Raw genomic sequence first — 14,714 nt, 5'->3', positions numbered from 1 at the left:
CTCCTCGTCGGATTGTTGCTTCTCTTTATCCGAAGAAGTGACGCAAAACACACGTGGCTCGTGCGGCGCTGTCTCCGCTGCGCTCGACGCACAACCGCATCACTCTCCCCCGGCGGCTTTACCTCGTCAAAACCGCGGATGGCGCGTACGCTTAGACTACGTCTCCGCGCGCGCCCCTCTCTTTGATTTGTTGTCCTGTACTCCTTCCCTCCCTAGTCGAGTCGTCCATGTTGCGATCTGCCAACCCCACGATCGCCAAGGCGCTGCAGCCCCTCATCGAGGGGCCCAAGTTTGCTGTCGTGTACTGCGGCAATCACCAGTACAAGGTCAGCCCCGGCGACGTCATCGCCGTTCAGCGTCTGCGCGCGCCCATTGGGAGCCAAATAGCGCTCAAGAAGGTGCTCATGGTCGGCGGACCGCGCTTTACCGCCATTGGCCGGCCGCTGCTGGAGCACGTACGGGTGACCGCGGACGTTGAAGAACAGAAGCGTATGCGCAACGTGGTGTCGCTCTTCTCCACGCCAGGGCGCCGACGCCTGCGATGGCTGGACGCGCAGCACGCGGCTACAATACTGCGCATCCGTGAGGTGGTCTACGAGCCGACGGTGGTAGGCGAGCTCGACAAGTACGACGGTGTATTGCTGAAGGACTTCCACGCAGACAGGCACCCGAACCCGGTCTTCACGGCCAATGATGGCTACGACTTGTACTACCCGAAGGACTGGAATAAGGTCGAAGAGGCCTCAGCTTTTCTAGAGATGATGGAGGCCCCTCCGACGGAGAAGTAGCTCCGACAGGCGTGCGCACGCACGCCCCCTCCCCCTTCCTCCTCCTTCACCTCCTTTCCTCTCGTCGACGTACGGGGGCTGGCGAGTGATGCAGACGTGCGTTTCTGTTGCTGATGTTGTTGTGTCGTTTCCGATGTGTCTGCGTTTCTGTGAATGCCTCGAATGTTGCCCTTGATGTGGTGAAGGACGGCGGCACCCCCGTTTCTGGTGCCGTCGAATGCGGGCATGTTTTTGTTGTTGTGCATTGTTACGCCGGCGCTGGGTGGTCCGCAGCATCACCGCCTGACGATCTCGTTGTGCGGGTATGTTCGCCCTTCACGCTGACGGGGAGGGGCGGATGTCCTCCGCCATGTCATGCCTTTTCATAACAAAGGAAATCGAACAAGACGTGCAGGGACGACGAAAGAGCGAGAGCACGCGCCTAGTGGTCGTGGACGCGCATGACAACTTCACTGGCAGTGCCGCGTCTCTTTTCGCCTACAACAGTGTGCGGTTTTTGTTTCTTGGCTTTCAAGGTGGCCAGGACATGTACCCTGCCTTGACTAAGGATGTATGCATACCTTTGTGTGTGTGTGTGTGTGTGTGTAGGTGTGTGTATGTGTGATGGTCACAACTCGCGTCTTTGGCCGTTCCTTCTCTCTCGTTGTACCTTTACTCTCTTTCTTCTATCCTCTCTCCTCGGGTCCCACCACGATCCATCATGGCACACACGCTCCTGCTGCTGGAGTTCGGGTGTCTGCATGCGTGGTGTGTGCGTGTGTGTCCCGCCAGCTTTGCATCCCCTCCCTTGCTGCAGTTTCAAATCTGCAACGTGTCTTCCCCTTCTCCTCTGTTTTCTCCAGGCGTTGACGAGTGCGACTGGTCGGTGCCTTCCTCCAAGCTCTGGACCCGATGGCTGCTTGGACGACCTCATCAAGTCCGGCGAGGGTCAGGAGGCACCGGCGCGGTGGTCATATTTTGCTGCGTGCTCTGGAGGTGGCACTGATGGTGGTGCTCCTGCTTCCCGCGACGTGCTTCAGCGCGTCACTCGCCGCGAAGGCGGTGGACGATCATCCTGTCACGGTGCATGAGGACGCGCACGCTCGGTCAGCACGGTTGGCGAGCGCAGCGGTAAAGGCGGCGTTGGATGTGAAGGAATCGAACGCGCATGTGCTGCGTAGACAGATGGTGCGCGAGATGAACAAACAGAAGTGGTACCTCCTCGACGGCGATCAGCTGATCCCTAGAGACGGCAAGAAGATCGCACACCCGCCCCCGCCGTGCGAAGCGCCGCTCACGGAGGCCCATGAGGAAACCCTTGAGTGCGTGTCGTCATCGCCACGAGCAGCACAGACCCGCGTCCACCCGGGTCTGTATTCAACACCGGCTGGTGACCATCACCGTGACCACGCCACTGCCCATGCGCCACAGAACGCGGCTCTCGTGAAGAAGCGTCAGTGTCGTACCGAACGCCGCGCACCGGTCACCTCCTCGCACCGGAAGCACAAGGCAATGGCAGACGGAGCCGTTGGCAGTGCGGCTGCAACATACGCTGACGCGGAGACGCCCCGCATCCCTCTTGACTCCCTCCGTCTTGTGATTCGCTTTGAGGAGGAGGCTGCCGCCGAGGACAATGTCGAAGTCCACGAGCACGGCGTCGGCAAGCATGCCTCGCGGCAGCGTAGCGCACCACATCATAGCCGGCGGTCGCAGGAGCATTCGGCTCATGGTCACAGTAGAGGCCGCGTGCACCGGCGCATGCGCGCTGGCAGCAGCCATGTGCACCGCGGTCATGGTGCCTCGGTGCTCCTAAGACAGCCAGAACAGGGTGTGCGCAGCCTAGCCGCGGCACCGCAGCCGGTCATTGAAGTAGCGGATGCGGAGCACAACGCCATCGAGCGTCGCAGCGATGGCGGCGCCGCGGCGGCGCTCGTGTCCGCTGATGCCACGAGCGTCACATCTACGACGCTGTCGGAAGAAGATCTGTGGCATCGCTGCCTCGTGGCTAACAGCCGGGACTCGAAGGCGGCTCTCATGAAAGCGCTGCAGGAGGGCAGGTTGCGCGAAGACTGCCTGATCGTAGCCGCCGAGGTAGGCAACGACATCCCGAGTAACGAAAACAGCGCGAAGGGCGCTGTGGCGATGATGTCACTGTTTGTGTCGACCCTCTTTGGTGCTTTTCTCTTCGCCTTCTGATTCAACGGCGGAATGCCGAGCGGAGGCGGTGAGGGGGAGGGAGGGAGGAGGGGGAGGGCGCGCGCTCATCGCTGCATTCTTCAGTAGGCATTGGTATATATCCGTCTGTGCGTAGCTGTGTGTGCCTGTCTGCACATCCCAGAGATCGGTGATGTGCTAATCGCCCTCTGCCCTTTTCGACTCTCATCCCCCGCGTGCCGACTCCTCGCCCGGCAAGCACCATGGCATCTCTGCTTCTTTGCTTGATAGGAATGTCCCTCTTCTCGTGTGTGCCTTTGCTTCCTCTCCCGTGACGACGATGCCGGCCGCCTCACCCCGCGGTATCACAGGGTCCCGTGCCCTCCCCTCCTCCTCCCACTTGCTATGGGGCAAGCCAGGTAGCCTGCAGCCTACCCCTCGGGCACGGCTGGCGGGGTCTCAGTGTCCGTCGGACAGGTCTGGGCTGGCGCTGTGCCGCAGGAGACGTGCGGTCATGGGCATGCTCCCCCCATCGGCGTTTCTGCGTTCGTTGCGCTGCAGTGATGATGTGGAGCGTGATCCTGGATTGAGCCTGCGCTGCACGCGGTGGAATGGCAATGAGCTCAACGACGCCCCACAGCGCTGGTTGACTCGGTGCCTTGACGTAGCCGCAGTGCAACCGGGTTGAGGCGAACCATGGTTGTGTATACACAATATTTGCGGTCATGTTCACGGTAGCACGGACACGTCGACAGGAAATTTTTTTGCTGTTTCTCTGTGAATGCATGTGTGTTTGTGTGTGTGTGTGTGTGTGTGTGTGTGTGCTACCCCTCCCCCCTCGTTCTTCCATCTTTCATTGCACGTTCCCGCTGATGTTGTGTGTGAAGAGCGACAAGACGGCAACAGCAAGTGCGCCAGCGGACGAACAGCACCGCTGCTCCCCCGCCTCTGTCTGTTTCTCATCATTATTTTCCATCCATCCCCTTTGTTTTTTGCTTTCGCGTGTCTTTGTCTTGCTGTCGACTTGCCAGGCAGCAGCTCCTACACCACCCCGCCACCGACTCTCCGATTGTGCGGCTCCGCTCGGATGCGTGCATGCTCGACGAGGCGTATCGTCGACTGTGTTGTTTTATACGCCCGATGACGGCGTCCATGAAAACGGCGCGCACTCCCCTCCCCTTTGTGTGTTTCCCTCCTCATCCTCGCATGCCTCGCATGGCTGCTCTTTCACTTATTATTATTACTATTCCGCTGTATTCGTTTCCTTTTTTGCCCTCCCCTCCCCTCGCTCGCCACCACCACCACCACCCCTGGAGCCCTGTTCGCATTGTTGTATGTTTGGTTGTTGTTGCTGTGCCGTTGTCTGTGTTCTCTTGTCTTCCTTGTCGTGGGCTTCTCTCTTGCTGGTTTGCGCCACGCTCTCCCTCCCTCTTTCCCCCTCTCTCTCTGTGTGTGTGTGTGTGTGTGTGGATGGTGTACACACGTGCATGTGGATGGTTGGGGCATGTATGAGGTGTATGTGTGCGCGTACGGCGGTCGCTAGTTCTCGTTGTCTATGTACCCCTGCCGGTTCCGCTCTCCCAGGCACGGCGGTGCAACCGAACAAAGGGCAGTAAGACAACGGTCACCTCGACGCTCAGCTGCTGTCCCTCCTCTCCTTTTCTGCCGCGTGAGGGCAAGGGAGGCCATCGCGTCCGTGCGCCACGCAGAACACACGCACACACGCATAGCGGACAAAAAAAAACGCGGATCGCATGCGTAGCGGTACGAGGCTCACAGAGGACGCGACGAAACGATCAAATCGATGGCCGCACACGGTCGCCATCATCGCCGGTCCTCCCCCTGCATCAACATGGTCCGCCGGTGCCACTCGTGCACATAATGCCCTCCTCTTCTCGTATCACACACTTTTCCTCAGCACTTCGACTTTTCGCCCGCTTTGGCTGCCTCGTGATGTAAAGGGGGTACACACACGCCGCCGCCGCCGCCGCCACCACCTACTCGTACTCAATGGTCTTCACTTGATCCAAGCCTCAGCGCTCCCCCCCCCCCTGCCCAAACCCAACCCTACCCACCCCACCTACCTGCCTCTGCCTCCGCCATCTTGACGATGCGGGGAGGGAGAGTGTGTGCGAGTTTGTGCCAGGTGTTCCCGTTTCTCGTGTGTGTGTGTGTGTCGTGTGTGGTGTCACAGCGGGCAGAGCGCTGCTCTCTGCGTCTCTTCTCTTGCTTCGCTTTTGCGGCGTTGCGTTGTGCCCTATCATTCTTGGTTGTGGCCTGCTCACCTTAAGGCACACGCGCTCGTCGGGTCTCTGCAGTCGTGGGCGACCGCTGGCTCTTGTGGTTGCCTCTTTATCACAGCCATCTCGCTAGCAGCCGCGGGTCGCCCGCTGCACTCCCTTCTCACATATTCTTTGCTACCTCTCGCTCGAGGTGCTGCCCTGACCGCCGTCAGGTGTGTGTGTGTGTGTGTGTGTGTATGTGTGTCGCGCTTTGGGGGAGGCGGAGGGCAGTTATACCCCCTCTTCGGCATTCACGCCGACAAGGGAAAGAAACTTGCCACTCCTCCTCGAAAGAGAAACCGCACTGCACGCAAGCTCACGCGCCCCCACCCGTGTGCATCGCAGGACCCGATGGACAACCAAGATGACGCCCGCGATGCTGACCACTTGCGTGACATGGAGAGCGTAGCAACCGCCCACCGGATGTCGGCGATTGGTGCGCCGTCTTCCTCGCTGGTCATGGCATCCCACGCCGCCGCCTCTTCGATCGTGTCCTTGGGTGGCCCGTCAACCTCCTTAGACACAGATGCAGTTGCATCGCCGGCAAGCGCCCACGTCGCCAGCCCGCGTCCTCTTAGCACCTCGATCGGAAGTGATGCGTTCGCAAACGCTGGCGGAGCGCTGCTCGTGCCGTCGGTAGTCGGCCAGCACAAGAAATTTCTGCGGACGCACAAGGTGCTTATCGTCGGTGAGGCAGGCGTGGGCAAGTCGAATCTCATGCACCGGTACTGCTACAACGAGTACGACCCGGCGCTGCCCTCCACGATCGGGGTAGAGTTCTGCTCTCGGGAGGTCAGAATTCCATCTGGGCCGGTCGGGGTCACCGAGACAGTCATGCTGCAGCTCTGGGATACTGCCGGCCAGGAGCGCAACGCGGGCGTCATCAGCAACGCCTTCTACCGCAACGCGGTCGGCGCCATCATCGTGTACGATGTGGCACGGCGCGAGTCACTGCTGAGCGTGCAGCGTTGGGCAGCGCAGGTGACACATCTGGCGCGCGACGACTGCGTGTGCGTCGTCGTTGGTGCTAAGCTGGACTTGCTGGACGCGAACGCAGCCGCAACGTCGACGTCTGCGGGCTCGCTCGAGGCACTGCAGCAGGAAGCGGATCGCATCTCACACGCGATGGGCATGCGAAACTTTATGACGTCGGCGCTATCGGGGAAAGGAGTGCTGGAAGCCTTCACGCACCTCATACTCGCTGTCGATGCCGTGCAAGCCGCATCGCTGCATAACAACGTCATTTTCTCCGGCAGATATCAGACAGGGTGCAGCAGCCAGGTCAGTGGTGCTTCAGTGCGAGAGGCGCAGACGCAGACGGCAGCAGCCCGTGTCCCTGCCTCCTCGGCGGATGTGACGGATGGCGCTGAGGGACTCCGCGGCTGGCCCGAAGGAGACGGTGCGTCATCGTCACTGTCGCGCGTGGTGTCAACGCCGCTGGTGAGTGGGTATACCGGCGCCTCTCCTTCGGCCGGCCGGATGCAGCGGCAGCCGTCTTCACATGCCAAGAAGACGCTGGACCTACGAGGCTTCGGCAGCTCTGAAGCGGGTCCCGGCGCATATGAAGCCTCGCCTACATGTGGTGGAGGGCGGGGGTGCTGACAAGCGACAAAGATGATGGTGTTTTTCATCTCGCCGCCTTCAGCCCCCTCCCCCCCCACTACCCCACCTCTTCCCGGTGTCCTCTCTGTGTGCATATCTGCACTTGCATATACATGTACGCATACATGTATGTATATGTGTGTGTCGGCGAGAGAGAACGCCGTCATGCCGTGCACGTATGGCGTTGTGCAGCAGCTCCCTCTCGCCCAAGTCTCCTTATCCCACGTGCACTTTTCCTTATTTTTCTTCTTCGCGTTCTTCGTTGGCAATGCTGAGTGTCTGCGGAAGCGTTGGTGTTACGTACGTGTTATATACATGTGTGTGTGTGTGTGTATGTGTGTGTGGTGTATCTTGGTGGTGGTGGACGGTGAAGGGGCACGTAGGTGCGCGCAGAAGCACACGCGTGCACGCGAACTAGCCTTCTCTGCAAAAGCGAAATCACGAAAGGAATGGGAGAGATGACGCACCCCCCCCCCTCCCCCTCGCCCTCCTCGCGCGAGGGGGAGGGGGGCGCACCACATCTCACTTTTTCCGGTGGTTCCAGTGAGGTGGCTCAGATTCAGAAAGGGAGCTAAAAGGAACGTGAAGACGGAAGATGCAGACCTGCATAGGTGTACAGGACCTCCAACAGGCGCATAGAGCTTGTCTTCTACCTTGCGCCGCTCTGCACGCGCATGCCAAGGATCACCGACATGAGGCTGCATGGTGCCCTGTCCGTACGCCGATGATCCACCGGTCTTCTCTGTTGCCGCATCTCCCCCCCCCTCTCTCTCTGTTGGCCTACGCCCTTGTCAACTCTGGGCACCTCGAATGCGCGTTGCCTCGGCAGCAAGAGCACACGCACGCACGCGCTTTACTTTTCGTAGGACACGGGCGCCCATGCCATGTCGCAGCGCATCACGCCGCTGACGCGCAATCAGCTGCTAGAGCTGGAGGCGCTCGTGCGCAATTTAATCAGTGCCGTCACGCAGCAGCACGCACAGCCGTCAGCAACGCTCGCCTCGGTGGAGGAGCAGAGTTGGCCCCTCAGCGCTTCATCGACGCCGACGTCAGTGAATCACTCGAACAGCGGAAGCTGCACGAAAGTTTGTGCGTCCACGCCGCTCTCAAACGGAGGTGCGGGCGGCGGCCTCTGCGCCGCCCCCTCCTTCCCTGGGACGGTGCATGATGCACAGGCGCCGCAGCTGCCGGTTGCCGCACCATCTGACCAAGACGACGATCCTTCATCCTACCTTGTGGACGGCGGCCTCAGCGACCCCCATCACCGTCTGAATCATCCACAGCCCGACCCAGCCGCAGCAGCACCGGCCGATCACGCCGTGCTGCACGGTGCCTTCATTGACGTGCTTGCCGACCCGTGGACCGCCACGACGTGGCGACTCTACGATAAGATCGAGTATATCGTTTGGTGGTCCTATCGGCCGCCGAGCTGCACAAAATGCGGCATGCAGGACGCGTGGATGCCATCCGGCGACGTCGAGTTCCAGTGCGCCTTCTGCTTGAGCGGCGCTGGCACGACTCGCAGCAACGCCATCGTAGAGGACACGACGGCGGCGAAGCAGGATCAGGCAGGCATGGAGGACAGTGGCGACGACGACGACGACACCGGCGGCTTTGCTGCCGTTGGAGGCCGCCCCCGGGCAGGGAAGCAGCCGGGCAGCAGCGGCAGCGGTGCAGGCGGCGGCGGCCCCATCGACGCGTACATCTTCTTCTACGAGTGGTTGCAGCGCATTCCCCTCTTAGGGCCAGCAGGGCCCATCTCAGCGGCCAGCGCAGGCAGCTCGGGCAACCGCCTGGACGGCGCAGCGAGGCCAGCTAGCCAGCGTGCCCCGGCATCATCGTCGGCCCATGGAGCGGGCACTCACGCAGGTGTTTTTCCATCGTCCGCCGGCGGCAACCATCGCGCCGAGCGGCATGGCGGCACAGCGGCCAGCAACGCTGCCGGCGCAGGAGCAGGTCGAGGAACCGGCAGCAGCAGCAGTAGCGTTCTCCTACCGGCGGGCGAGTCGCTGCCGATGGTTCTCCGGGCGGCGTACGACATGGGGACTCTGTTGACGACCCCCGGGCTCCCGCGCGGCACGGCACCCGGCCTTCGAGCTGCTGCCTTGTATCTAAGTCTCCTCCTCCATCGTTTTGTGTCGCTGTTCCCGCTATTCTGCCTAGCCGGACGTATCCCAGCCTCCGCGGCAACCGCAGGAGCCACAGCACTGGCAGCAGTGGAGGCTAGCCAGCACCGTGGGCCGCACGAGGCGGCGGGGGCAGAGGCCCACTGCACTGACGTGGAGCTGCAGTGGGTGGACGTGGAGTTGATCGGCGCCCTCCTCGGCGTTTCCGTGCCATCCTTCTTTGAGTCCACCGAGGTGTCGCTGCAGCACCTGCAGAACGTCTTCACTGTGGCCGCCGCGTACGGCGTGCCGAGTGTGCTGTGGCACCCGGGGCGCGTTCCAGGGCGCGTGGAGACAATGAAGGCGCTGAAGGAGAAGATGGAGCCGCTCTGTCCCGTGCCATTCGCGGCGGCAGGTGTATCGGGGCTCTGCCCAGAGCACACAGCAATGATCGTCGCGCTCGAGCTCGCGCGGCGGGTTGATGCGCAGCCGATCGCCGTCTCCTCAACCTCGCCTGCGGCAGCGGCGCAGAACGCGCAACGGATTGGGATGTGGCTCGACGCCTTCGGGCTGTACCCCACCCGCACAGTGTACCGAGATGCGCACAGCTATCATCAGTACGTTGTGACGGCAGAGAAGCGGCAGGATAGCGGCGACGGCGCAGCCGACGGTGACGCCGCGCAAGACCGCCACCTCATCTTGGCGTCGTGGGAGAAGACGCTGACTGAGTTGGCAGGCATGAAAGACCCGCAACTGATAGCCGCGGCCGAGCGGCACACGCGTCGGCACGATGGCAACGATGACCGCGCCAAGCGGCTCTTCCTCACGACGTCCACCTCGCCCTTCTACAAGCGCTTCGAGTGGATCCTCACTTCTCCGTGTGCGAACGCGCTCCTGCACGTGTTTGCGGCAGTGTTCCGCATGACCCCAATGGAGCTGGCGGACATGGCGCTACGCAGCGGCATCTACCAAGGACCCGCGAGCGGCTTCATCGCCACGCTACGCACGGCGGTGCTGCGTGGCGCCTACGACGTCATGCCGCTGGCCCGGCGTCTGTCGCCGCTGACGTCGTCGTGGATGTGCACGTACATGGCCCTGCACTCCGGCGACCGCCTGCCGCTGCTCACGGCGCTGCGCCAACTGAACGATGCGCAGAACTCCACACGGGACCGGCAAGCGGCGCTGACGCGGCTGGTGCAGCGCGTTCTCCGCAAGCATCAGGCCCCACAGGTGTACCAGCTGAACTTTGTTCTCCGCGTCACAGACGAAGTCGAAAAGCACTTCAACGGCGTCTACTTCCTGTCAAGCGTCCTCTGGCAAGAAGGCCTCGCCATCTTCACGTGCCTGCGCTCCGGTCGCAAGACAATCACGCTGAACCGGTACACAAATCGCATGTCCCTGTGTTACATGAACGCCAAGGAGAAGCATGTCGACCACCTGAGCATGCACGTCGTGCCCCCAGTGGTGGCGGCGGTGGAGACGGAGGCGACACGGTTGGTGATGGAAATGGCGCTGGGTATCAGCACAGCGTCTGTTGGTGACCCATGGGGGAACGTTGTTCGCAGCCTTGACAAGTGTGCGCGCGTGCGGCGCCGCATGCGAGTACCGATGCTGGCGTCGCGCCTCGACGCACTCGCCTCCATCCGCGAGCACGCCAGCACCGTCACTCGCCAGCTGCAGCAGTTCCCGTCCTACTTTGGCGGCGCCGGCGGCCAACTGATCTCGATGGGGCCGACGCTGCTGGGGTATGGTGACGCAGAGACGTTGCTGGCCTCCGCGCCACCGCTGGATGTACAACAGCTGCGTCGCGATCTACAGTGGAACTACCTTTGCCTGCCGCATGTGTCGCTCCTCGCAGGGCTCTCTGAAGACCGCGTCGTGGCGATGTACGCGTCGCTGGTGGGGCTCCTAGAGCTGATCCACCTGCGCCTTGTGGAGTCGGCCGCGGCGGCCTCTGCGAGCAGCACCGCTGCAGCACTCAGCAACTGGGTGGAGGAGCTGCTTTATGTAGACGACGAGGAGCAGCGTGTGCAAGCGGAGGTGGACGCGCTGCAGCAGGGCCTTGACAGTGCGGCAGCCACGGGCTGGTCACCGCCAGCTTATCGCAACAGCCATCCTGGCACGCCGAAGCTGTCACGCAGCCCAAAGTCGAAGTTCTTGGCAATGTCGGCCTCGACCAACGCACCCCTTGGTAGCGCTTCCTCGGCCTTTGCTGCGTCCTGCGGCGGTGGTGGCGGTAGCGGAGTGCGGCACAATAACGGACGGCCTCGCGGGTTTTCGCCGCCGCTGGCACGGCAGCCCTACACAATGACCCCGCCATCTGTGGCACCCATCCGCAGCCCCATCCCGCGCTCGTCGGCGGCCACCTCGGCCTTTACACCTTCCCACAACGCGGTCTCGACGCCGACGGCACATCGCTTGCGCACCCCGCCGCTGGGGTGCGCACCAAACAGCTGCAGCGGCGGTGGTGGTGGTGGCAGCTGGAGGGCGCGGGATGTATGTGTCGCCGACGGGCTGCCACTGCCGGACCTGGAACTCGCGGAGAGCACGGCCGACATCGCACAGCCGACGTCGAACCTGCTGTTAGGCGCACGACAACAGCCGCAGCCCCTCAAGGGGCAGCGGTGTCGACGGCGCCGTTGGGGCGACAGCGACGATGACGGCGACGCGGTCGGCAGCGACGATGAGGATCGCGGCCTGCCGAAGGCTTTCACCGACGGGGACGGCGATGGCGACGAGCAGCAGGAGAGGATGCTGAAGAAGAGGGCGACCGAAGCCAATATGGAGCGCCAACGGTGTGACGACGTCATGCGCCTCCTTCGGCAAGCTCTACCGCCGTACTGGGAAGTACTACTCGGGGCAGCAACAGACCTCTCCGCGTCACTCCTGTCCACCAGCGGCGGGGACAACGACGAGGACGAAGACGAGGACGAGGCCGAGTCGACTACCCGGAGCGGTAGGCGGCGCAGGGCGTCGCCGCAGGATCGGCGAACTCGACGGCCAGGGCCAACGACGGCGTCGCGGCCCACCCGGCGGGGCGACGGTGGTAGCGCTGACACGGGCAAGGGAGCTGGTGCCTTGGAGTTGCCCAGTGAAGCCCTCGTCACGCACAAGCCCTTCAGCATGTTCGACGCCGAGGAATGCCGCCGACGTCTGCGCCGCCTCTACACCTTCATCAGCACCTACGAGCGACGGAGGATCGCGCTGCTCCAGCTGGCCGCAGAAGGGAAGCTTCCAAAGATGGCGACTGCGGCGGCTGCCGCGCGGTCGCCGAAGTTGCACAACGGGAGCCCCCTCACCCCGGCGCGTGCCACAGCCACCGCGGCGGGTGTCGGCTTTTCCACACCACTGCGTCTCTCCCCTCCGCCGCGGCTCGTGTCCCCCTTGCTGCCACCGAAACCGGTCGGCGGCGATGGTGGCACCACTGCTGCCCAACGCTCGCCACCGCACTGCCAGCAAGTGTCCCCGCCCATTCGAGCAGCTGCCCCGCAACCGCGCCAACGTGGCGAGGGCGCCGCCGGTGGCGGTGGCTCACCGCGGCCGTCACCGTCCCTCTCCCCTGTCTCGTCGTCGCAGTCGAGCCGCCGCAGCCCGCGACGGCAGCATCAGCGTCGCTCACCGCCGCAGCAGTCCAGCGCACGCCTCAAGTCGGCACAGAAGAGTGCGTCTGGTCTCAGCGGCAGCGTAAACCCGAGTAAGCAGCGCAGCGGCAAGCACACCTTCGGCGACGTGCGTGGCAATGGCGCTGGTGCGGCTGCGGCTGCGGTTGCGGTCGAGGACGGCGTTGGTGACAACTTCGCCTTGCCGCCATCGGAAGTGGCGTGGCAGGAGTCGTGCGTCAGAGCCGCTACTTTGTCGCGAGGAGCGGGGGTGATGGCGGGAAAGGGGACTGCCCGTCGGGCGGAGCACGTGAGCGGCGGAGGCGAGCAGGACAGACGAACATCACCCCCTGGGCGCTGGTGCGACAAGCCGTCAGCGAATGAGAACGGCGACGACAATGACGAGGAACGCACCTCGAGCAGCAGCTCGGACGTTGAAAGAGAAGGTGATTCCCACGGCTGCCGCCAACCCCTCTCCCTCGCGTCGAGCGAGGATGATGAGCAGCAGCGGCAGACGCCATCCATGCGAGTGATGCAGCCGCAGAAGCGCTGGCGACCGAGCAGTGACCGCGAGGATGGTGACAAGGACGCCGATGAGGATCACCCACGGCGACGCACAGAGAGCAGAAACGGAGATGAGAACACAGATGAAGCATCACGTGCTGAAGAGCAGCACCGTCGCAAGGCCAAGAAGACGGGTCGGCGAAGACGTCGTCAGGAGCAGACCTTGCAGCAGCACCAACAGAGGAAGCAGGTGTCGTCGCGGTCCCCGCTTCACAGTCATGAGCCAAGCAAGGATGGTGCCAGTTGCTCCCCAGAGGTGCGCGCTGGAAGAGGGAGACCAGGCTCTGTTGACAGTGTATCATCGAGGATCGGGTCACCAGGGCTGCCGCCTCGTCCAAGCAGAGCCGAGATGGAGGTCAAGGGCAGCCCTGTGACACCTTCCCAAGCAGTGCCGTCGATCCGTGCTCGAGTCAAGCGGTCTGCCTATGCCGCTGCCACCTCTGCTGCGCCGGTCGGAGATGCGGATGCCTACGACGCGGACACGAACTAGCTAACCTGCTCAAGCGCGCTTTAAAGTGCGCGCGTCTGTCTACGTCGGTGTGTTGGTGTGCGATCGGCCTATCCTTTTCTTGCATTCGCCTTCCCACCCCCTCTCGCCAGCTGTGCGCGTCGTCGTGCCCGCTTCCGTTGGCGGGAGGCTCATAATCACGAAACGAGGATGCGGGCAGCGAGCCTTATATAAAAAAAAATAAACCGAAGGAAATTGGAGCAAGCAACAACGATAGACGGCGAATGGCGAGTGTGCATTCGTGTGATGCAGACACGGCGTGGCCCACGCTGCCAGCAGCTGGAGAGCGGGGATGCTGGCGTGGACCCTGTGGACCACGTCACGCCGATAAGTGCCTTTGTGCGCCCCATTCACTCACAAGAGTACGGAGTTCCAGTCATGGTGGCGGTCTCTCTTCCCGAGGCTCAGAATCCTGCAGTGACAGCAGACGTATAGAACTGGAGAGCTTCTGTGTCGTATTCATGTCTCCCTCTCATGCCCATGCACAAACTTCTTCCTCTGCGCATCCCCTTTTACGTTGGGCCTTCTCCATCCTTGCCCTTCTGCATCATAGCTGTGCACGGACGTACATGCACACACAAGCACCCAAACTGGCGCTCATCAAGTGGCATCTGACTTGTCGTGTTCGCTCCTGTTATCCCTTCGTCTTTCTTCGGACTGACCCTCAGCCTTTTTTTATCTCTCTTGCCGTCATTCTTTCTGCCTCTGTTTCGTGCGGAGGGGTTTCGAGTTCTTTCTCTTACGTGGTGGTGGTGTGTCTCGCTGGTGTACGCCCACACCCGCCCACCACGCTCACAGCGCACGCTCAAGCATTGACCTCTACGCCGTTTAAGAGACGACAAAACACACCTCCGCAAACCGCACCCGTAACACGACACACACGTATACATATACATATAGCAACGTAGGCAGAAGGAAGTACGGGCGCAAAGCCCCTTTCTTGTGTGAGTGTGTGTGTGTGTGTGTATTTCGGCGTCCGGGTGAACACGTCGAGGCGTCGGCGAGTCGAGCCTGCGCTACACAGAGCACTGGTAGAGCAGTCAGCAGCGGCGAACCCGCGGTCGCGCCCTCCCACCTTCCTCTCTGCGCCATAAGAGCACTGGTGAATCACACCAGCACGCACACCCACAGGC

At 62.3% G+C, this 14,714-nt stretch overlaps 4 protein-coding genes across 4 annotated transcripts; all 4 read left to right on the top strand.

Moving 5' to 3' along the window:
* Window positions 1-227: 227 nt before the first annotated feature.
* LMJF_14_0780 (conserved hypothetical protein) lies at window positions 228-788 on the top strand (the record flags this gene model as incomplete). Its single annotated transcript, XM_001687627.1, has 1 exon — window positions 228-788. One exon carries the CDS (start codon window positions 228-230, stop codon window positions 786-788), a length of 561 nt encoding a protein of 186 aa, XP_001687679.1.
* Window positions 789-1,772: 984 nt separating this feature from the next.
* On the top strand, window positions 1,773-2,963 carry LMJF_14_0770 (hypothetical protein; the record flags this gene model as incomplete). The annotated part of the gene is made up of 1 exon (XM_001687626.1): window positions 1,773-2,963. The coding sequence occupies one exon, from the start codon at window positions 1,773-1,775 to the stop codon at window positions 2,961-2,963; it is 1,191 nt and encodes a 396-aa protein (XP_001687678.1).
* Window positions 2,964-5,554: 2,591 nt separating this feature from the next.
* LMJF_14_0760 (guanine nucleotide-binding protein-like protein) lies at window positions 5,555-6,805 on the top strand (the record flags this gene model as incomplete). The annotated part of the gene is made up of 1 exon (XM_001687625.1): window positions 5,555-6,805. The coding sequence occupies one exon, from the start codon at window positions 5,555-5,557 to the stop codon at window positions 6,803-6,805; it is 1,251 nt and encodes a 416-aa protein (XP_001687677.1).
* Window positions 6,806-7,689: 884 nt separating this feature from the next.
* Window positions 7,690-13,563, top strand: LMJF_14_0750 (conserved hypothetical protein; the record flags this gene model as incomplete). The annotated part of the gene is made up of 1 exon (XM_001687624.1): window positions 7,690-13,563. The coding sequence occupies one exon, from the start codon at window positions 7,690-7,692 to the stop codon at window positions 13,561-13,563; it is 5,874 nt and encodes a 1,957-aa protein (XP_001687676.1).
* Between the last annotated feature and the right edge of the window lie 1,151 nt (window positions 13,564-14,714).

This window comes from Leishmania major, chromosome 14 (genome assembly GCF_000002725.2).
Source record: "Leishmania major strain Friedlin complete genome, chromosome 14".
Taxonomy (NCBI): Eukaryota; Euglenozoa; class Kinetoplastea; order Trypanosomatida; family Trypanosomatidae; genus Leishmania; species Leishmania major.
This window is presented reverse-complemented; position numbering and strand designations above follow the sequence as displayed.